We start from the raw sequence: 23,940 nt of genomic DNA, 5'->3' as shown, positions 1-23,940 counted from the left end.
GTGTACTTCTGCTCTAGAAGCTTTGAAGCCACCTGCCCTCCAGAGTTTGACTCAGTCTCACCATCTGTTGTATATGATTTCATCAGGTCAGTTAACTTCAGCCTCTTCACCTGTAAAATGGGAATAAGTAACTGCCTTGCCACGTGACTCTGAAGACTCAATGAGTTAAAGATGCTAACGAGCCCAGGCTTACCCTCACCAGCTCCTGCTGGCATTATAATCACTTAGGAAGTAATGCCCAATCTGTTTTACATGGCCATATCCTGACTTTAATTGTCTTGAACTCCTTTTAGAGGCATCACCACACAGTAAAGTTTCACTGAATACATTCTGTGAAGATGTAACTGTTTAACTGTTCACTGCATGTTTAAAATAGTTGTCATGCAACGCAGTTGGGTATGCCTTCTACAGTTACAAAGAGTAAGACAACTCTAAGTATAATTCTATGTGTTCTCTGGCCAGACTCGCCCTTACTTGATCATAGTTGCAGCCCTGGGCACAGCTCCCCGTATTCCAATTTGCTTCCAATTTGCTCCCAGTGAAGGTCCCTCTCCAACATCCGGGGATATATTCCTATCTAGTTCATTTCACTCCGCTCCACGGAAACATCCCTCAAGCCCCATCGGTCCCTCATTCTCCTTGATTAAACAGTTCTCATTCCAAGTCTTTGAGAGTTCAGCACTGATATGTGCCATGAAGCTGGAGTCTAAGTCTGTTCTCCTGACTATCACATATACCTAGCACCTAACGGCACTTAACACAGAGCCTGTATTTAAGAGATTTTCAATGACTGATGAATGCAGGAATCAATCCACGCATGAATGAATGCACTGTTGAATGAACGCATGAATAAATACATTCAGGAGTCAGGAGATGTGGCTTCCATTTAACCCTCAGCTCTACACTAACTGACATAAATGACCTCAGGGCAAACCCCTGAATCTCTATGTTCTCCTCTGTGAAATTAGGTAGTTAGACTTCACTAGAATTCTCTTTAGGTTTTCTTCCAGTTCTAAAAACTGAGCCCATAAACTTTAATTAAGAGTGAAGGAGTTTATTTCTTTTTTGAGAAATTTTACTCAAGGCAAGTAGGGAAGTGGGGAAGAGATTTTCTGAAATCACATATGAGGGTCCCTCCTTGCCAGAGAGCATTTTGTTCCCTGGGGACAAAAGCCTCCAGAGAGCATGCAAGCTGCAGATACAGAAGAAGGCAACTCTGAAATGCTAAGCACTGTGGAGTTTGTTATCATGGGCTTCTTTTAAGGACTTAGAGTCTACCCTGTCTTCAAAAGAAGTCCACAGGGACATCTGCTGCCTGCTATCTCCCAAAGTGCCTCCCTTTCCAGCCTCAACAAGGTGGGCTCATGCACTCTCTCCCAGGCTCCAAATCTAACTCAGTCCCTCTCCCTGCCATCTGCCTAAGGCTCCCACATGCATATTTCATGATTTCTGGCACATTTCCTCCTTATCTGACATCCTGCAATGCATCCCTCTGCTGCCTATATTATTTCTATCTCTGGTAAGAATGTTCCTGAAAGTGGCATGTGTCCTTGGACTATACTTTATTACTGGTGGTTTCACTTTTCCTATCTTATCTCCCCACCTGGTCCTCACTTGAATTCCTGAAGGACAGAAACCACACCCTCAATTTTCCTCCAGTTCCCCACAAAACCAAGGACAAAGCTGGCCAAGCAGCCAATACTTAGAAAATACTTATTGAATGAATAAAGTAAATGACAGATTTAAATATTTTTAAATTAAAAATTCACATTAATACATTTCCTGGATAAAGTTACTGAGACCTCCCCTTTCAAGTATATGACCATAATAAATCATATTTTTAAATGGCACTTCTATGAATGTACTATTTTCTTAAGACTGAAATAAAATGTCCTTCACTAAAATATGAATGACAGCAACATTATCAGCTGCATAGGAAATCTGACTTTTCAGGTATCCATAGCATTATAATGCAGCATTGCTTTCATTTCCTAGCAAAAGCAGATTTTACCTGGAGCTGATGGTAGATAAAAGGGCAATCGTACTTTGGTGTTAATTATTCCAACTACTAGCTTCTGTGATGAAGCCAGAGAGTTCAGGGAAATCAGAACAAGATATGAGGTCTTTTTCTCTAGATTGTTTTAATCTATTGCTGATTGAGGCAGAGCACCTTTTTGGAAAATCCTGAGACTTATTTAGCTAAGTGGAATTCTAGTCACATTCCTTCCTTGAGGTTTAATAAATTTCAGCTAAAATCAAAATGACTTGAGAATCAAATTATTTGTTCTTCCATGCACTGGCTGGTCATGGTTCATCACCAAACAAACAAACAAACAAAAACCAACAGAGCCAATGGTCAACACAAGACAACTAGAGGGAAAACATTACGGTTATGCCGCCAAAGCTTAATATAGCTTAATGCTATAAGACCCATTAGCCTCCACAGCCCAATGGTTGACCTAAACGGTTTCATTATCTTTTGGAAATCATTATTCCTGCATATAAACATAAAATTGCCAAAAGTATCAATAGCACATAATTACAGAAAAACTACTGATATAGGAAATATTGGAGAGACTCAATGACTAAGGATTGACTGAGACATGAAAAGATTGGCTCCATTAAAGTAACTAGTGTTTCTAGGCTGTACGTATGTGATAACAGAGTATGTCTTCCAGCTCAAATCAAACCATGTCAGAACACACACTACCAAGTGGGAAGTGAAGAGACCTGAGAAATCACAGTAAAACACTGAAGGAAAAAATAAATTCATTTTAAAGATAATATATATATTGTTAAAGTAAAAGAAATTGTTACGAGGATTTATCTGCATTTACCCAATTGATGAAGTCAAAGCTAGAGCACAATTCTGAGTTACTCACCACCATCCTTCACGCTACAGAAGATAAACTCATGTCTCTTAAGTCTAGCTTCATATGCGAAACACATAACATTAGATTTAAAAATTAAAAAAGCATCTAACAGGCAGGCAATAAATAATTGTTAATGGAATTGAGGAAACAGTGATGAAGGGTTACAAACCTAATTTGATATACTACTGACAGGATAAGCCCAGTAATTACTTCAAGTTTTGACTCTGACTTGTCCAGCACAGCTTAGACTTCTTAATATTATAAAGCATCCCTTGCACAATCAATAAAATGCAACTGGAACAATTATTGAAGCATGTAAGTTGGTGGTGAAATCTAAAGCTTCGTAGCATACTCATGAAGGAATGCATTTGAAAAAAATCCACAGAACAGTATGGGTTTCCAAACACATAAAGTGTAGCTTCAGTAGAGAAGACTATAAAAGGCAGGTTGACTAAGCAACCACAAATAACTAGAAGTAACCAAAACTATCAGGGGTCTCGGAGGAGAGCATGCCTGCATATAAAGATAAGAAAGATAAGCTGGTGTTCCCCATCTATTGTTCCTAATGCAAAAGGAGCCCTTTTTTTTTTTTTTTTTTTTTTGGCACTACAGTGTTGATTTCTTTTTAAATAAAAGCTTTAATGGTTTATAAGGATTTGCAAACAGTATTTTATTCCATCCTCCATCCCACTTACTTCGGAAACAAATTTGGGGATGATATAGTTGAGCTGCTGGGCAGGCAACCGCCAGACCAAATTTTAAGCAATTAATATTACACTTTTTTACACTTTTTGATGTATTTGATTACATATTTCATTAAAGAGCCTCTTAAAACTATAGTTTAACTCTTAGCTAAGGAAACCAGTCTTAATGCAAAACATTTCACCACCTGTCTTAGTTAGCTATCAAGTATACTTCTGAATTTTCCTTTAAGTCTGACTTATAGCTATTTAATTTCTCCTTTCTAAAAAAAAAAAAAATTCTTCCTAAAAACATTCAAGAATATCGACAAAAAATAAAGGTTAAAATAATCAAAGAAACAACAATTTATATGCCCCAAAGATAAATTTAACCACATTACAAGGGGAAACTAAATACAAACATTTACATAAATATGTAAAGATATTTATAGCACCAGAGGCAGGAAAAAAAAAATTTAAAAGACAAAGCAAACAAAATTCTGGCACGACAGGAAAAACCTGGTTTACCGTTTTCTTTGCGCAGGTATAAAACTAAAGAAATGTAGTTGGTGGGGAAGGGAGGGTGGAGAGCAATTCGCACTTAAATTTGTTTCATTCAAGAGATAAGATAGCAAATCAAGCACGCGAAAAAGCTCCCGAACATACATAACCAGGCTGAACGTCCCAAATCGGGAAGAATTAACACCAAGAGAAGCGGAACCCCCGAAGTTCATGGATCACCCCTTCCCCAAATTCCTAAGCCACACAATTGGAGCTGGGGGCTTCCCGAGTTGTCTCGCTCTCGGGCGGCGAAGGGTGGGTTCGTGGGCGATCCCGGAGTCCCCCACCCACCTTTGCTCCCGCCCTTTTCATTGTTGTCTAAGTGTGATGGATCACCTGCCGGGCGCCGGCTCGCGCGGCCGGACGTGCGGCGCGCCGCGACGCTCAAGGGCGAGCGCAGCGCGGCGCCGGCGGGACCCGCACCCGGCGCCCCCTACCCCCGCAGACTCGGTCCCGACCCCGTCCCGCGGCCGGTCCCCGCCGCGCTCACCGCCACGAAGCCGGAGGAGGAGGCGATGAACACACGGATGACCATCCTTTCGCCGTGGTGGGACGCACCGTCTGCCCCTATCAGCTCTAGGCTGGCACGGACGCGGAGGCAGAACTCGGCTGAGAACAGCGGCCGTACCCGGCACAGCGCTCCCTTCGGGTAAGATCGCCGGGATCCGGATCTCTTTCGCCGGGTCCGCGATAAAAGCTCAGCGCCTCCCGGCCGGCGGCCGAGGGAGTTGGCGAAGGGGGGGTTGGGGGTTGGGAGGGGATCTGGCGCGTGGCATGATGGGAGTTGTAGTTTCGGCCGGTCTCTGGAGTGGCTGGTGGACTGACCGCCTTCAGGTTGCCTGGTTATTACGCGTCAATGCAGTACGCGCGCAGGTGGCTAGAAGAGAGCCCGAGGAGGGGGAAAGGCTGCGACTAGGGGTGGCAAGGTTGCCAGCGAGACGAGGAAAAACAAAACTAGGCAAAAGGGCTTGGTTCGAAGTCCAAGCTTAGGTTCTGCGTTGTGGTTTACTGGTTTTGGAGCATCCCCACCCAGAAACGCCAACAGACACGATCGTCCCTGCGTTGGGCAAGCCCCAGCGACCTGTGGCCGACAGGTTGGGGTGGGTCCGGTTCTCCCTGGGCGGGCAGGGGGGCAGGGCGCGCCTCTGTTTTCCCAGTGACTGTGGAGATTGGAGAAAGGTGATTCTTTTAGATAAATGAGAGGTTTTCTTTTTCCTGTAGACATTGAAAATTAGAAACCCAGATGAGAGCACAACTGATATTTTATTTTTCTTAGCAAAACTGTAATTGTAGTAAAAATAAATACCGAGCAAAATTAGAATCCTATCAACTTTAGGAATCGGGACCCACCCACCTCGCCCCTACCTCACACAATGGCTTTGCCTCTGCACCAAATAGTCACAGTTGAGCCAAATCTGTGCTTTTTTCAGACCTGCTGCACATTCCAGCGTAGTCTCCCAAGAGGATGCCGTTAAATAAGCTTTTATATCGTTGCTAATAGTTTAGGAATTGTTCTTTAGCAAGTGCTTCTGTGTTACAAAATAGCAAGCTTCTCACAGTTTCGTGGAAATGAACCAGTTTTCCCTGCAGTACTGTATTTACTTTCTTCCTTTCAGCAAGGGAGTTTAGCAGAGTTCTGGGAACAATGTTAATTAATAGTTCTAGAAAGAAAGAAATTACATGATGAGGTTTCTGGCTTTTGGAATAGCTCTTACACAAATATTAATCATTTTGGAGTATTTGCTTTTTAAAGCGATTCTGACTATTTCAAGTTTATAACCTTTCCTATTGTTATTTCTGTAGTATTTCCTTTTAATACAATAACAAAAGATACAACTTTAATGAGCCTTATTTCTTCTTAGTATTCAGTAATTTCAAATATAAGTTTTGCTCTAATTACCATCTTTCTGCAAGTACATTTTAAATTGGCTACCATAATATGGAAATGAATATTTATAAAACTTAACATAATTTTCTTAAAGATAGATACTAATTTTCTGTATAAATGCAACTTTATATAAATCAACATTTTCTTCATTTTGAAATTATTCAGTTGAAGATATAGTTAAACTCAACAAATAGGGACTCATAGTCTGGTCTCTGAAAGGTACTGGAATGGATGAAAGTTGAATAAGTTATTTTCTCAGTCAGCAGAGCACCTATTGTCTCCAAAAGAAAAAGGTACAGAAATAGCAACAGAACAAGAAACACTGTACCAATAGAGGATATAGGGGGAAAAGAGGGAAAGGGTGACCTTTTAGGAGAGACTTTAAAGATGAGTAGAATTTCTGCTGGCAGAAAGGTGAGAATAGGGAGAGTATGTGAGGACAGCAAGGAGTTGATTTTGTTTCAGAAAGAATTGAGGAGACATATAAGAGATAGGGCTGAAAATACGGGTTTGAATGAATACAGCAAGGGACTCTCCTGGGTTGTCTGCCCATCTCCTAGCCCTTTTCTGGAATCTGTTACTCTGCTCTGATCCAAGAGATTGTATGTATGGCCCCCCAAAGCCCTGTTCATACAGCAAGATCTAGAACTTTGGCCACAGCTGATTGGTCTACAGGCAAACACCTGATCCAAGCAAGGCCAGACAACATCCATACCCCAAGGATTCAGTAGTAGGACTGGGATAAAGAGTTTGAACTTTACCTTGTGACATGGAAGCTCAGAGCTTTCAGAAGCCGTGTTCTAACTTTAGAATGAGAGAAGCTTAGGAGCTAGTCAGTAGGAAAAGAACAACAAAGTAAACATGTGGAGGGTGACAGAGATGAGTTTCAGTGTGTCCTGACAATGCTTTAGTCCAGGTATCCTAAAACTATGACCTGTCTATCAGATCCAACTGGTTGTCTGTTTTGTAAATAAAGTTTTATTGGAATGAATTTCTTTTTACGTTGTCTGTGGCAGAATGACAGAAACTATATGGTCCACAAAGCTTGATACATTCACTGTCTGGCCCTTTACAGAAAAAGTTTGCCAATCCCTGTTTGCGGTTCAGCCTATTCCTATAGCTCTTAAGGCATAATATCCCTGAATCCATATCATAAAATTCTCATCTTAAGCTACCTCAAACAGGTTTCTGTTTTATGCAACCAAAAACTGAGAAGTTTGTAATTCAATTGCAAGCATTCTGACAAAGAGAAAGATATGAACAGAGCTATACTTTAAGAAAATTACTATGGTAATAATTAGCTGTTTTTTCTACCTTGGGTGAAAAAGTTTATCTCTAGAGAATTGTGTGTAGGATGGAGTGTTAGCAGTCCAGGAATCCTAAAAGGCTAGTATGGAGTTGAGACCCAGAGTTAGTAAACAAAGTGGAAGAGAGGAGCAAGAGTAGAAAGCAATCTGGGATATAAGCTAGAGGTCTAAGATCAAGAACAGGATATCATACTGCAGAGAGGATTAGATGGCCATCTGACAAGTAAAGGCTGCAGATAAAGCACACAGCTGAAACTTAAAGACAGAACACAGAAAATCGAGTAGGTCATTAGGTTTTAGGGAAGTTGCTCCTGCATTGCCTAAGATTTGATCCTCTTTGAAAGTCATGATAGACCATCTGGATAAAGGTGTGCGTGTGCGTGTGCGTGTGCATGTGTGTGTTTCCCCCTTGTTTTAGATATAATGGATATGTAATATTGTGGGTATTTGAGGTGTGCAATGTGATGATTGGATATATATGTAGATATTGTAAAATAATCACCATAATAAGATTGTTTAACAGGCAGTGTTTTAAAGCAGGGGTTTTCAACTTTTAGCAGTCTGGTGAAGTCTGTGGACCTTTCTTAAAAACTAAATGTGTCTAAATATGGAAGATAAAAGAGACAAGATTACACAGGAAATTACTTACATTGCAAAAACAGTTGTCAAGATATTAAACAATTTTTGATATAGTATACATACTTCTTTATTAATGCATTAAATATCATGACTTAGTATTAGGTCAAATAATCACCATTGATATAGAAGTATAATCGGAAAAAATAAAATTTTGAGATATTTCCAACAATTGGAAAATGTTAAAATATCTATTATTTCTGTTGGTAACAAAGTCACAAATATTTGCTCTTACAGTGATTTACTGCCTACATTCATAGTGGAAGGAATTGGTAAATTTCGGATAGAATTTAGTGAAAATATAAAGATGTTATTTTTTTCTTAATAAAGTTCATGAATTTTCTAATTTCCGTCCACAAGTTCCTTGTGGGGTGAAAGTCGTGTGTGTTCAAGAACCCCAGGTTAAGAAGTGATAATGCCTGTATCGTAATCTATAGCAGCTGATAAATTAGCCAAAGAAGAAAGTATAGAAAGAGACAAGAAGGAGCCACTAAGAGTACCTTGGAGAACTACATCTAAGAATTGGAAGGAAAACAAAGAATTTTAAAAAGCAGAGGAGCAATTAGAAAAAAACCAAGAGTACAGTGCCACAGAATCCAAGAGAAGAGCTTTGACTTTCAAAAAGTAGAGAATAGCAAAAATGTTACTCAGGTTGGAAGTCAAGAAAGATAATAATGAAAATGGAGGCTTTGAGTTTATTACTTAGGCAGCGTGAGTTTGAATTTCAGCTTTTCCACTTAATATCTCGAGCAAATTTTGTCAACCTCTCAGCCTTGGCTTTCTTGTCTATAAAATGAGTAAAAATAATGGCTATCACTCAAGGTTGTTATGAGGATTAATTGTGCTTAGGATATTCTCTAAGTTATGCTTCATTGTATCTGTCAACTCACAGCCCTTGTGAAGGATGCTCCCAGCACACCAGGTTACAGATGTTTGTACCACATCTGTGTATTTCCTTCAGTGTGACCTCTTACAGCTTGAAAGTAATTTATGAAATGTATGATCAAGCTTGAAAATATCCATTGGTCCTCTTTCAGAGATTTACAATTGGAAAATTGTAAGACTAAGGCAATTAGTAGTAGGAATTTAAAGGAAGATGCTCTGAGGAGTGGGGGTTGAGGATGAGAAGCTTTGAGTAAGTTGAGCAATGAGGGAACTGAAATGAAGAATAAGAAAAGGAATCTGGTCAGTGACAAGAGGAGAATGGAGCCACAATGGAGTGAAAAGCAGCAGAGACACTAAAGAGGAGGCTGGCTGCCGTCTTATTTCCGGTCTCAGTTTCCATGAATCCAGGGCCGCCGCAGTTCCTACCCTTGGGGTACTGCTTAATAATGGCAGTCTTTAAACTTGAGCTAGTTTAATTAAGCAAGTCTCTTTTTCCTGGCTAGTGTACACTCCTGACCAGACTATCTGTGTAAAGCATGACTAGTAAATCATGTTCTTACAGGGGTTGGGCAGGAGACAAAAATGAGAGGGGTGAGGAAGGTCCAAGTGCACATGTATTCACTGTGAAGACTGTAACAAACTGGATAGTACATCTCAAAAATTTGGATATTTGTCTGAAATAATTTGGTTTTTGAATGTTGACTTAATTTTTAAAAACTGAGCCAACTAAGTAAAAACCATGTGTAAGTCCTGTACAGCCCCATGGTTTTCCAAGTTTCTCCCTCCAGTGTAAATAAAGCACTGAGCCCAGTGTTTGGTGCCCGGTAAATGCACGAGAAGCTCTGGGCATTATTGTAATGATGGTTTATTATCATTGCTGACCTTTGCAAGAACACTTCCAACAGAAGGATGAAGGCAGAAGCCAGATTGCAGTGGCTTGAGGGCTGATAGCTAATGAGGCAGTAGAGGCAATGATATAGTCTTTTCCAATTAGAAGCCGAGGAGTAATAAGAGAGGACAAACAAGGACAGACGTTTGAAGGAGAATCTGGGAACCTAAACATTCTTTATTAAGGTTTAGCTACAGATTAAATAAAGAGCTCTTTTAAGCATTCTAGAGTATCAATTCTCCAGATTTTATTTATAGGATGGAATTGAATCTGATTGATAATTCTGTTCTGCCAGAGCTGCCCTGTTTTTAACAGCGCTTAATCCAATGCTCTTTGGCTCCCCAAGGATTTAAAGAACTTCAGTCACCACACCATGCCTGTTACAATCCCTGCCCTGCTCCAGGCATTTGCTCCTCCAAAAGCTGAGTTGGCACATTTGCCTGTTAGTGAGTGATAGATTTGTGGGAGAGGAGGTTATAAGTCAAGGAACAGGGGTAGGTCAGAATCATTAAGGCATGTGTCCTCTGAGCTGGACCTGGATTAATGTCACAGCTGTATGACCTTCCTTAGGTGGTTTATTTAAATTGCTAGTACCTCACTTTCCTTATTGTAGTTGGGGGCTGAATGGAGAAGATGTATGTGAAGTGCTTTTTTCACACAATGCCTGGGACATAGGGCTCAGTAAGTATTAGCTATTATTAGTCATGCCAAGTAAATTGGGGATGGTCTTCATTTGCATAAAGCATTAAAGTCCTATAAATATTTCTGTTTCATATACGTGATTTTAACTTTCTAAATAACAAGAATCTGGTTGTATAAGCCTCTTTGTACAGTGACATGTTCAGTTAAAGTACTTAAAACCTTTTTGATGTTAATGAAGTTTAGAGGCTATATTTAAGATAAAAGGAATATTAGCGAAATGAAGCAGCAATAAAGTCAAATAATGCAGCTCGAATTTCCTAAGAGAATTCATTCACTGCTTTTATATTGCTTCATCGGGTCCATTCGGTCTATTCTTAATAAAGTAACATTTTAATTACTAGGAACTATACTAATCGATCTCTGAATTGGATGGAACTTTCAAGAATCATGTTTAATGACTGGTGGCAAATCATAAAGTAAGCAATTAGGCCTGAAACCAACATTCAGGACTTATTCTTGAATTGGTTCACATTCGACCCAACCAATAGAGTTCCCTATCTTTCCTGACAGGAGAAAACACTATCATTTCCCCAATGCCTTATTCCCACTAGGAACTGAAAAAAGGAGAAGACAGGAGAATGGCACAATCCATTGTCTTAGAACTATGACCAGGAGACATTGAGCTCTGCTGGTAACCATAGTAAGAACTGAAATCCTTCTGTGCAGATCATTTTTTTTTTTTTTTTTTTTTTTTTGCAGCTATATTCATTCAGTATGTGTCAGATGCTATGTTAGATTCTGGAGATTCAGTAGCAAATCAGACACTGTCACTACCCTGATAGAGATTATGGCTAATTGGGAAGATGAAAATTGAACAAGTATGTTAAGTGCTTGGAGGAAAAGACTAGATTTTGTTGTTTTGTGTTTTAATCTTGTAGGTCTCTCCTAATCAACCTTTTTTTTTTTTTTTGATACACACACATATGTATTTATATGACCTCCCCTGACCCTCAAGATTACATCCCAGGTCAGGTGATGATAGTTCCATAATGAAATAAAGGTTCAAAGGCGATATTGCTTAAATAGTTCTAGGCAACACAAGTTAAAGAAACTTCTAATACAATGTTTTGGTTATTAGTTCACTACTTTATAAATGATTGCTATATTATAATAAACAAAAATTTACATTTAGGTGATTATTGAATGCTGAAACATTTTGATTCCTTGTGAATATGTTGTTAATGGGTTTCACTTCATTATAATTTCTTATTATGCTAGGCCTGAAGGCTATTTAAAATAATTGCAACAGAGGAAGTATAAGAAAATGTTTATATATAGCTACCGTTAGAGAAGTGGAAAAGTCAGGTTAAACAAAGTGTTTTTATTGTTCTAGCAATTTTTTTCCCCCCATGATTTTGAAGGGCCCACTGAATAGAAATTATGAACATTTGCTTTTAGTACTTTTTAATACCTTAAACCATGATGATTTTGAAAAGAACAATGAGGTTTTTACCTTTAAATTTCTCAACTCTTTCCTAAAAGTAAAAATCAAAGAATGAGAAAAAGTAGAGCACAGAACACTTTTAACATTAGGTTACCACTTCTTTCCCTCGGTTCTTTGCATCCATCTCTATCCAGTTCACTCAGAGGCAATTTAAATTGGTTATCTCTCTATAGTACTTTGGTCTCCACTGCAATGAGAGCTTCTGTGTTTAAATAGCAGTGTTGGAGAGGGAAAACATTTTTTTCACTAAGTAGAAGTTCATTTAACACTGATGTCAGGGAGCAAGACATCTTTATAAATGCAACTCACCGTGCTCAGAAGCCATGAACTAGCCCAGATAGCACAAAATGAAGCACTTAACAGTGGAATTCTAGTCCTTCCAGTGTTAAATGCTTTTTGGTTGTAAACAAGACATATTTAATAATTCGTTAAATTCTTCTTACTCCATGAACAGCGTAGTGAAATGCCTTATTTTACTTTAACTAGTTTTCATTTGTCCAGAACATATAGCTTTTTAAAAGCCCAGTCTGTTCAGTTTATTTGTTGAATACCTACTCTCTACCATGACTTATCAAACTTTCTCTCTCCAGAAATTTGCATTTATTTAAATTTTTCCTAATTATTAAGAAATAATCTTTTAAGACCAGAGAATTATGTTTTTGTAATTCCTGAGGCCTATGATTTTGATAGCTGTTTAATAGAGGGGGTATTATGCAATTCTAATTCTATACCACAAGCATTTATTGAGTTTCTGCTAGGCACTAGGCATTCTACTAGATTAATTGCACATACTGTGTGTTGGGCATAGGATGAAACCATTTAAGCACCAGGTGGAAGCATAAAGGTCAGTGAATGAGTGGTTGTGTGAGAACAATGCAGAGGCATGGACTATGGGTCCCTTGAAAGGCATCTTTGTAGTTTTACCTTTGTTCATCGGTTAAGAATAACAAATGTATACTCCAGTCAAGGTTGAGGATGAGAGGTGCAGAAGGAGACAGTTCTGCTGTACTGAATAGCAACTTGTCAGTCTAAAACAGTCTGTCCAAAATCTGCTTCTGTTCCCATATCAGTTGGTATACATGCAGCTGCAAGTTTGGCTAAATGTAACACATTTCCAGCAGTCATAGTGAAATTTGATTATTTCATTACAAGAAGAGTGCAGGGAGGTGAATCTAGGTTTATTGCAGCAGTACAACAGTGTTCTCGAAACCCAGGACGCTATCCACTTTCTATTCTGCCATCCTTAGCATAATGACATTCTTACATGGGCTTATTACCTTATGGTTTCAAGGTGGCTGCCACAGCTGCAACTATTGCATCTTCATACTACCATTCAGATAGGAAGAAAGAAGAGGGCACGCAGAAAATATGTTTTCCTTTTATAAGGGAAGAAAAGCTTTCCCAGAAGCTCCATAGCAGACCTCTCTTTAAACCTTATTGGTCAGAACTGGGCCACATGACCACTTGCAAAGGAGGCTGTGAAAATGTATATCAGGAAGAAGAATTCAAGAGCCAAGATGGGTTTACATCTGTTATCACTCATCCCCCGGGAATAGAGTGGAGGGTGGGCATATTGCCAACCCAAACTATTAGGGTTCTGCTAGCAAGGAAGAGAATGGGGATGAATGGCAACAAACCACTGTTTGTCACAATTATTTGTTTTTTGTGACCTTAGGTAAATTATTTAGTGTTTGTGCCTCAGTTTCCACACCAATAAAATAGAGATAATAATAAAACCTAATTCCTAAGTATGGGTCAGAATTAAATGACACAATCCATGCCAAGTGCTTGTATAAACTAATGGTACATGTTAAGCACTCATAAATATTAGTTACTAATAAAAAGTGGTACTGTGTTTCCCAAAGCGCTTGATTTACAACCAGATTTCTCACATTCCTTGGATAGCACCATGTGCAGAAGATCTAAAACTGGAAAACATGGCTTTCCGCCCTCCGAGAAGGTCTGGTTCTGAGATATAGTTTAGACCCTCGCTATGCTGTCCTTGCAACATCCTTCATTCCTATCTTACCCCTTGCTCCCATTTCCTTCTCTCCCTCTTCTCCACCTTTTCTCTTCCATTTTCTTTTCCCACACACGTACCTTTTCTCTCTCATGACCCTCCCCTCTTCCTTTCAAGCCAGGAAATTATCACCAGTTCACCCTGCTCCTTACTTCAAGGCTAAAAAGAATGCTGACCCTCACACAGGACCTTCCAGATTCCTATGAGACAGTTATTCATCAAGGACTAATGGGTGATGTATTCAAAGCTCAGTTAATTTATTCTGCATGTGCTAAAGCATAAGTAATTCACAAGCCAGGTGATAGTCACATGTGGATTAGATGATAAGCACACCACATTGCATTCGTTTCTTTTTACCAATCACTCTCATAAAGGTCAGAAGAAAATCATTTAAGGGAAAGACGAAAACATTTAACTTAACAAAATTCATTTTTCACCTTATTTTTTAAACAGTGGGGCAGAAATAGGACAAATAAGAAATAAATTTTGAACAAATAGATTTACAAAAGAATTACCCAGCAAGAAAGAACATTTATTAATCATTTCAAAAAAGGCAGAACCTGGCTCCTGTGATATCGATGAATGGTACATAACAGAAAAAGAAAACCAGAGAATGTGTGTTATAAGCTTTGAAGATGAACAGGGGGAAAAGGTCAGCAAAAAAGAACTCATGTACACTAAAGCTATTCTGAGAAATCTGAAACATTTAATTTTGAAAATGGAAGCCCAGCTTCAGTGTGCAATAAAATCTTTCTTCAATCAAATGCTATGACTTCTGAATGTTAGTAAAATCTCATGTTTCCTTTCTTAAATGCCTTTAAATTGGCACAAGAAGCAAATGACTCCCATTTGTGCCTATTAGAGAAAGGAAAGGGAATAGATGCAGAAATTAAAACCAAGCTGTGTTAAAGCCACACCCCTGCTCTCATTCATCACTCCCTAGCTCTCCATCTAAACAGGAAGAAGCCCAGGGTACCTGGGGCTGTATCTGAGGCAAAATGGCAACAGTTTGGTTCCTGTTTACCTTCCTCTCCGCCACAGGCAAGTGAATTGATATGATGAAACCTCTGGGAATCAGCTGTACCTGGTGTTCCCTGCCTCCGCCCAGCTGGAAAGCCTTCACCTTTGAGGTCAAAACCTCAAATGCCTGAGAGGACCAGAGGGTATAAGCAAAGGCAAAAAGGGTCACAAGTAATATTATACAAGCTAAACTGCTTGTTTTGGACTAAGTAACAACAACGACAACAGCATAGCACTGCTGAATAAAATGTGCAGTATCAAAAAAGAACAAGGAAGATATGTGCATACTTACATCAATTCTCAGAATATATTATTAATATTGTTAGCAAAGAAAAAAAAACAAGGCACAGAGCAGTGAGTATAGTTTGTTTTCTTTTGTTTAAAAAAGGTGAAGAAGTTACACAGACAGATATAAAATATCAAACTAACAAATAAAATAATCGGTTTCCTATAGAGGTCAAGTGGTAGGGAGGAAAAGGGACATGGTAGAGGACAAATGGAAGAATATAATCAATTGCCCTACTATATTTTTATGTAATTTGAATTTGCGCCATATAAATATTTAAATGTTTTACTTGTTCAAAAACAAAATTTATTCACAAAGAAAAATTAAAGCAAACTCAATTTGAAATCAAATTGAAACAAATTACTCCAACTGTATATCATACGGGTGACATAAGATACATAGAAAATAATTATTTCGTGTGCCTTCGGAACACAGTACTGTTATTGTTCATCTTTATTATATCCTAAGGATGAAAAAGAAATACCCCCCAAAGAAGTCTAAAGTTCACCAAGTAATTATCTGTTTTTCATTTTTAAGTCTACTATATGTATATTGTAGACTGGCAAATAAGTAAACATGATATTGATTTTCAGAACTGAGATTTTCTATGTAGGAGAAAAGAAATACAAAATCAAAAAAGTTAAGAAAAACCATGTAATAGTAAATTTGAATTGGAAGTCTTAATATGAACTCATAATTTAAATAAATATATTTCTTAGCTTTAACCATGACAAGAGCTTAGAGGCAGTGACACACTCAAATGGCAATGAACTCAGAGATCTTGGTTTTAAAATACTATTCTCTAATTAAAGGGCCCAAGGCTCCTTAGAAAAATGTCTGATTCTGGGTCAGGGGCATGGAAAGTACAAGGCAAGCCCAAGAATTTTCTTGTGCCAAAAGCAGGGAAATACTCAAAGTATGATGGGGACATCTCAAAAGACACAGGAACCAGTCAGCTTGAAGGAGTTCCCTCTCACCATATTTGGAGCAATTTGAGCACCAAAAATGACTGTGACTGACTATAAAAATCGAGTAAATAAAAAGCCACAAATCCATAGGTCTGTTCAAAGAAAGAAACAGAAAAAAACAGAAAGTCACCATTGAGAGTGACTACAGCAACTTCTTACCCTGAAAGTTAGCAAAAAGAAAGAGGTTCTTACTCTGCCTTTTTAAAAAGGAACTATACAATTCACCCCCAATAGGTAAGGAAAAGCTCTTGTTTGCAGAGGTGTGCAGATAAATGAAGGGAAAAAAAATGATAATGTACAGAATCACCATTTTGCAACTGTCGATTAAATTATATATAAAATTAAATAAATGTCATTTGATGCTTATAGCATTAAGTACAGAGTTGCTATGGAACAGATTATCTGTACCCTGCCAGATTTTCAAGAGAATCCCACACCTTTACATTGGAAGGACCTGTAGGTCATCACATTAGCTAAGCGATCATATTTAATGTGACTGTTGTTGGACAACCTGACATTCTGTGTCTCCTGATTGAAGCAACATGAAGTATGAATCACCTGTAAAGTTTCACCACCAAAAGTGTTTAACCAAATTCCAATCTGGCTTTTAGAACCAACTTCCAGTTTACAGGAAAAATAGGGTTGTGGGAGGGAAGTTAAGGAACATCACAAGGAAACAATCAGAGAAATTCAGAGTATAGATTATTCTACCAGACTTTGTCCTGCACTCATTTAAAAGTCAGTGTCATAAAATGAAACAGACATATGGGAGTTTGAAGAATTCTTGTTTAACTTGCTTGGCCGAATACAGTGAATGAAGCTTGATTGGATCTTGGTTCAGAGAAAAAAAAAGCCATAAAAGCTTTTGGAGATAAGGAATTTTAGTCTGGACTAATGATTAAACTTGAATATAAGTAGGGAACTGTTGTTAATTTTCTTAGGTGTGATAAATAGTATGTATAAGGTTATGTAAGAAGATGTCCCTATTCTTAGGAGATGTAGGGTAAAATATTTAGGAGTGAAATCTCAATGTCCACTACTTCATTTAAAAAATTCAGATAGAGGGTAGATTTAGAGATAGATATGAAAGAATCGAATATGGCAAAATTTTAATAATTGTGGAATCAAAGTGTTGGATATTTTTCATACTCAAAAGTTACCTGGAAATTTATGTATGAATTAAATAGAGTAAGAGACAATACCTGGCACTTAGTAAATAGGTACTCTATGCATTTTTCTTTTGGCCTTGGATCACTGAGAAGAGCTTCCCAAAGTGACAAGGGCAACATGTGAGAGGTGGAAGGGACCGTGGAGCTTATCAGTGCAATCCCTTAATGTAACCATGAGAAAAATGAGATGTGGTCTCTGAACACAGTAGTTAGTGCAGATTCAGGACCAGCTTTGGAGTTTTGTTGTTCTTCTCAGTAAGAGAATAAGTTTTGGAATCAGGAAGATGTGGATTAAAAGCCCCTCTGTGATCTCAGGCAAGTCCCTTAACATTGCTGAGATGTATCTTCTTCCTCTATCTTCCTAATAGGGTAATAAACCTTCTTCACATAGTCATTATGAGGACAGAGTGAGAAAAATGTGTATGACGAGCTTAGAGCAGAACTGCCACAAAGCCCAGAATCCCAGTAAATGTTGGTTCGTGTTACTCCTGCCTCCAGCTCCTCACCATCCTCTCCTTTTCTCTTTCCCTCAGTTTTACAGCATCCATCTCACTTGGGCTTTCATGAGAAAGTCCAGGTGCAGGATCATAATGCCAGTGGGATCCTTCTTCTCTTTGTGGCTATTCTTGCCCTGCCATCGGATGTAAGCTGTGCTGTGTCATTGAGCTAAGGAACTGACATTAACAGCTGTTTTAAGGCCTAGTGCCTCCCAAACATGACAAAGGAAAGTGGCTTCTGTCCTCATTTTTACAAAATAAAACCCCGAAGAAACGAGGAGTTATTTAAACAGATGTTTTAAAAAGATATATAAAATATTAAGAAAAATTTAAATCTGGAAATTGTTAATAAATGATAGTTTATTGTATGCTGCAGATTATAGACAGGAGGAACCAATGGCTCTTAAAGGAAAAATACATAGCCATTACTTGTAGAATGTTTAACATGTATCAGTTACTATACTAGGCACTTTACAGGTGTGATCACACTCAATCCTCATAGCAACAATTTGAGGGAGATGATATTCCTCTTGTACAGATGAGGATAGTGAGGCACAGAGACATGAAATAATTTGTTTAACAAGCTGCACAGTTGCATTTGCCTTTGGATCTCACTCCAAAGCTCACACTTTTATTAACCAATATGGCACAGAAGGCTGTAAAGTTATTCTGTACTGATGTGGCCTCATAGAGGTCACTGTGGTAAGAGTCTATTCAGCTGGACTCTGACAGCTATTTACTGACCATATCAGCCAGGGAGTAGAAGTTAGTGTGTAAACTCTTGATGTAGTCCAGCCCTGCTTGCTGATTGGCTGAAACCACAGTTCTGTTTGAGCCTTTCACTCTTCCTGCAAAAACATGTGATCCCTTCAGTGGGATTTCTGAACTTAAAGCAACCATGGGGTATCATGGCCTCCTTAGCAGTGAGGTGGCTCCCCAACAATCCAAGGATGTCTGAGTGCTGGTGCCGAGGCCATCATACACTGAAGATGCTAATAATGAGTCCTCTGGACTGCCAGTGTCCAAGTCAGTCTCTTGTGCAAGCAACCTTTGGGCTGAGCTCTAAGAGGGCACCCAGGAATGGCTTACTTGGAGAAGAACCCCCGCCCAGGGAATAAACTTTCAGGCCACCTTAAGTCTTTCTGTTTGTGTTCTGAGAGTTTCACCAAATCAGAAAGTGGCTTTCGGCCCTCCTCTTTTCCATGTACCTGGCTTCTGTCTGTCCTGGGTTGCAGTCCCAGTCCTTCCTAAAACTACCTTTTCCCTCTCCTGTGGACACGGACCTCCGTGACTCAGGAAATGCATACTTCCTTACCATCAGCAGACCTGATCCAGGGTTTGTCTCAGTTTGAATCAGAGACTTTTTTACACAATGAGCCAAATACGTACTCATAAGCTCCCCTGAATCCTTCCTGGAACCAGGTGGGTAAATAAATGAGTTTCTACTCTGTGAAAGGCTCTGCTCTAGGTTCACAGAGGTATGCTTAAAACTCAACAGAGGGTAAGACAAAGGCAGAGGTGGTTACCAGTGTGAGGCTCAATGCAAATGCTGTAAGAACAAAACCAAACAATATGCTGATTGGGTTCGGGGTAAAAAAAAAAAAAAAGGAAGGAAAACTTCTTCCTTCAGGAATATGGTCATCAAGAATAAAGCAAGATTTCAAGGGGACTATAGCATTTAACAGCATTTTTGAGCACCAAACATTATGTGCCAGGGGACAAAAACAAATAAAATTGATATCTTGCCCATATTACCTCTGGCCGTTCCCACATATCCATTCTGTATTCCAGCCAAGCCAAACCATTTGCTTTTCCCATAATGTTCTCTACTATTTTCACCTCTAACTGTGTTTTTCTACCTAGATCACCCTTCAAACCGCAGTCTCCAAATGCCTAAATCTGAATTACCTCCCAAGATTCATGTCAGGGGTCACCTTCTTCAGGATGTTCTCTATTAGGTGTCCACTAGTGGGCATCCATAGGAACATGTGTTTCTCTTTATCACTGATGGTATGTAGTGACAGTTATTAGCATAGCTTTCGGAGCCAGAATGTCTGGCTGTGAATCCTACCAGCTATCTTACTTGCTAAGAGGATTGGGTTCATACCCATAAGGCACTTAGAATGGCACCTGGTCATAGAAAGCGCCAAACAGATGTTAATTATTACTACTACTATTAGTGCCATCCCCAGCATAGCATGTATGACTCTAGATTGTATTTCTTTGTCTGTCTATCTCATGACTGGGATCTTCTTGAGCCCAAGGATTGTGTATTGTTCAAGTTGGTATCTTCCACTCCTTATACATTTCCTAGCACATAGTAGCGTTTAATAAATGCTTGCTGGAATTGGGGGGTAGCTAGGTAGAGAAGTGAAATGAATATGGTCAATTCCACAGGATAACACCTAAAAACAGTTTCCAGCACTCGTATGGTCTAAGGCATGGCTCGTTTCAGATCATGAAAGTAGAATTGAGCTCATCAGAGTAAGGAGCATAGACCTATGAATCCTAATGTTAGAGGGATCAACAAATGGGTTTTTAACTCACCAGAGTTGGTATCAGGAAGTGTAAGGATGTCCTGGGAAGACAGAAAGTCCAGGGATGAGATCCTTGCATCAGCTGGGAATGTGTGCAAGGGTTGAAAGATGTAGTTACAAAGGAGTAGAGACGGTGTGGCATCGAGAAAAGGAGAGATTGCCTTTCCCTTGCTGCTCTCCACTCCCCTTACATCCTCAGTGCTCTAGCCACCAAAAGTTGAAAACATAAACTTGTTTGGTTAGCTGCCTATTTTAAATCCTTCCCTGGCTTTCACAGCTTGTGGAGTTTGTATGTGTGAGTATGTGTGTGTTAGAACACAGAGGGCTTGATGTTTGGGTGCTACTGACTTCACTATCTCTTACTCCTCCTTTTTCACCCACCTCCACTGCATCCTATTTCAGTCTGCCTGGTATGAGAATTTGCTGTTCTCATAATTATTTGCTATGTGACTTTGAACGAGTCACTTCATCTTTCTGGGCTTTGGCATTTTTGTAATACAACATGGAGATGTTGAACTGTAATGTCTATAGCAGTATTTTTTAAACTTTAAGTCATGACCCATTAATGGGTCAAGAAACCAATTTAACGGGTCAAAAAAACATTAAAATATGAAATATAATAAATTATAAACAATAATATGTAGAATACACATTAGCTAGAATGTGTATGTGTGTGTGTATACACTGGGTCATATTTAAATATATTTCTTACTGTAGATCATGGTAAGGAAAAATTGAAAGCATTTCTCTTTAGATCCCTTCTACCTCTGAAATTCAAGAGAATATTTGCAGCCTTTCTTTGCAGCTTTGAAGGTGGAAATGAGCAGAAAGTTTTCATTTTTAAGGAAGAATTACTCGTGCCAACAGCCAGCAACTTCAGGTTGTACTGACAAGGCAGTTATCCTATATTTCATATACATAGTTATCCTATGTTCATGATAGTGTAACGACAGGTACCAGATTTCTAGGGTAACACAGTATCTAGCTCCAAATTTCATACTGAAGGGGGAAGGGGGAAGGTGGAAGGGGGAAGCCCCTGGGGCCTTCAGAGTCAGCCTTCCTTTTGGCTCCAGTTGCATGTTGAACACAATGTATCTGGCAAAAGGAAGAGAGAGAGAAGGAGAAAGAGCAGGAGGAGGAGGAGAAGCTAATACTTCCTTCTCCCAAATCATGGTATAGGTATGTAATGCATGCAATTCCACCATTACCAGTCTAGTGCTGTGTGTTAATTCCTACTCCTTCTAAAAATCCTGAAGAGTTTCATGCTAACAATGTAACATCTGAGAGTGAGCTCTGCAGTGAATTGTTAGAGCCTAAAATCTTATTAGGACCCTGAGTTTGACTCTCACCAGAAAGACAAGATCAAGTCTCTGGGTCACCTTTCAGTGAGTGTTTTATGAGCACCTGTTAGTTTAACCTCATAAATCTGTTTTTTCCTCCTCTAATACAAAGAAGATTAATTAGAACTCCTTTGAGGTTTCTTCCACATACACTACCCTCATGCACTGTGATCCCACTGTGCTATGGCTTTTAAAACCCTTTTTACTCTTTTCCTCAAAATAACCCCATGGCGAAAGTATTTTCATGCCTGGTTTTTGGATGTACTGTGGAGAGTTAAGTGACAGGTCCCAGGCCACATAACTCTGGGAACCAACTCTGATCTCTATCTCCAAAACCTTTGCTCTTCTCCTTATACTTGTGATTTTTAGACATTTGTTCCCTCGAGCCTGGTTAGGGGGTGGGGTGCAGCAGCCCTGGTCTCACTCAGGCTTACTGACTCAGGCCCACGAAGGTGGACAGCTTCCCAGGTGATTTTGGTTAGTCCCAAAGTTTGAGGACCATTGCATTAGAGATATAAAAGAGCCTATGATGAAACAAAAGTTTGCTACACTTTAGTCAGGATGAGTTGATGAGATGGCTTTTCTGAATTACCACAGCAGCACAACATTTACAGTGCATTTTCTAACAGCCAGGAACTATGCTAGGTTCTTTATGTGAACTCTTGTTTAATTGCAATCACATTGTGAAGTGAGTACTGTCTACCCTTAAAGGTGAGAAGCCTGAGGTTGAGGAAATTGCTGAGGTCGTGCAGCTAGTATATGGCAGAGCCATGAGTCAGGTAGGTGATGTGGCGCCTGTCCCCACCTAGAGCAACTGCACCAACCTGTTTCTCTGGGCAGTAAAAGAAGCCTAAGCAGCACAAGAGAGCAAGAAGTCTGATGACTAGACAAAGAGCAAGAAATGAGACTGAGAAGAAAGTCTAGGGTTACTGAATATAAGTATTCTTCATTTTTAGTGTTTTCTATCAATAGCCGTAGTGAGAGAGAGGAATCCAGACATATTACGTGATGTTTATTATGATAAAAATGAAGGAAATAATATTTACAGTTCCAATTTCTAGTTAAGAGAAGTGGCTTTGTCATCAAGGAAAGAGTTAGGACTTAGGGAATGAAGATAGGGCTAAAATCAGCTATGTCACTGTGGAAACGGCAGACTTTTACGGAGCTCCTCTGTTCCATAAGTCATGAGCCGGATACCTTTACCATGACCTCTCACTTTAGCTATTTTAGTTTCTTTATTTGCAAAAGAGGCATAACAATATGTCATAGAGTTACTAAAAGTGTCAAGTCAAATTAAATATTCAAAACTTCCTTGTGAACCATAAAATACTTAACAAATGTTCAAGGACGTTATTATCAATACAAAGTCTCATCATCAATAACATCATCATCATTTGGTTGCCAAATACCCACAGTTTGCCTAGCATTTCCTAGACATGGGTAAAGAAGCTAATTCGTGAACGGCACAGCCATGGAGACCAAGGGTGGAACAGCCAGAGACTGAATATCAATACCTCATTTTGTGCATGGCTCTTCTCAATTCAGTAAGTGCCTTCTTAACTTTGCAGATGAAAAGCTGTAGGGTAGAGAGGTTAAATAAACTTCCCAACCTCATGTCTTTTAAAAAGCAGAACAAAAAAGCAGAAAAGCAGTTCTCCTGGTGCCAAGAGCACTGACTCCAGATAAATATGACAATTTTGGTGAAGTACAAAAGGTAGAGAAGAGTCTCATTCTTATAACATTTGCTACTAATGATCAGTGAAAAGCGCGGGACTCTCAAAACTTAAATTTAGGGTGGTTTGAAAATAGAAAGCTATCTATTCCTGCTGATAATGACTCTCTGAAATGTATTTATGCCAGAAATATTTTTTTTTAATGTTATACATTTATCAACTTAATCTTTACTTCAAGCCTCTACCTGAATAGACCTGAACTTCTATTTAGTTTGTATTAGGGCCCCTCCCCTCCCTTCCAGGTTTGCATCAGAATCTGGAAGAGAGGCTCACGGAAACTAAAAATTATGAAAAGCTCTCCAAATAATGTTCTTTGACATAGTCCCTATGTGTCCTAGTTAGCTTGGGTTGCTATAACAAAATACTTTCAAACCTTTCCTCCTTTTGGGTTGCAGATTCTTTTGATTTCTGATGCTAAAAGGGACAAACCGGTTGATCTTTTATTAGCTGTGGTCTAAACAGTGCTGTTTGCCTTTATGGTTAACAGCTCTGCACAGCTGTCCCC

The 23,940-nt window shown here is 39.1% G+C and overlaps 2 protein-coding genes across 2 annotated transcripts in view; one reads left to right on the top strand and one right to left on the bottom strand.

Annotated features, from left to right (window-relative positions):
* SH3BGRL2 (SH3 domain binding glutamate rich protein like 2) overlaps positions 1-23,940 on the bottom strand; it is an 88,082-nt gene that overhangs the window by 47,521 nt on the left and 16,621 nt on the right. Inside the window, exons 2-3 of the mRNA XM_036237467.1 lie at positions 5,124-5,274; positions 4,605-4,953 (exon numbers count right to left, since the gene is read on the bottom strand). Of these exons, the coding sequence (XP_036093360.1) occupies positions 4,605-4,953; positions 5,124-5,274 (500 nt within the window). The remainder of the gene's footprint in view (positions 1-4,604; positions 4,954-5,123; positions 5,275-23,940) is intronic.
* The window catches only part of LCA5 (lebercilin LCA5), a 106,931-nt gene continuing 87,650 nt past the window's right edge, over positions 4,660-23,940 (top strand). The window contains exon 1 of the mRNA XM_036219660.1: positions 4,660-4,763. The gene's annotated coding sequence lies outside the window, so the exon portion shown is untranslated. The remainder of the gene's footprint in view (positions 4,764-23,940) is intronic.

The sequence above is a fragment of the Rousettus aegyptiacus genome, unplaced genomic scaffold, assembly GCF_014176215.1.
Source record: "Rousettus aegyptiacus isolate mRouAeg1 unplaced genomic scaffold, mRouAeg1.p scaffold_m13_p_1, whole genome shotgun sequence".
Taxonomy (NCBI): domain Eukaryota; kingdom Metazoa; phylum Chordata; class Mammalia; order Chiroptera; family Pteropodidae; genus Rousettus; species Rousettus aegyptiacus.
This window is presented reverse-complemented; position numbering and strand designations above follow the sequence as displayed.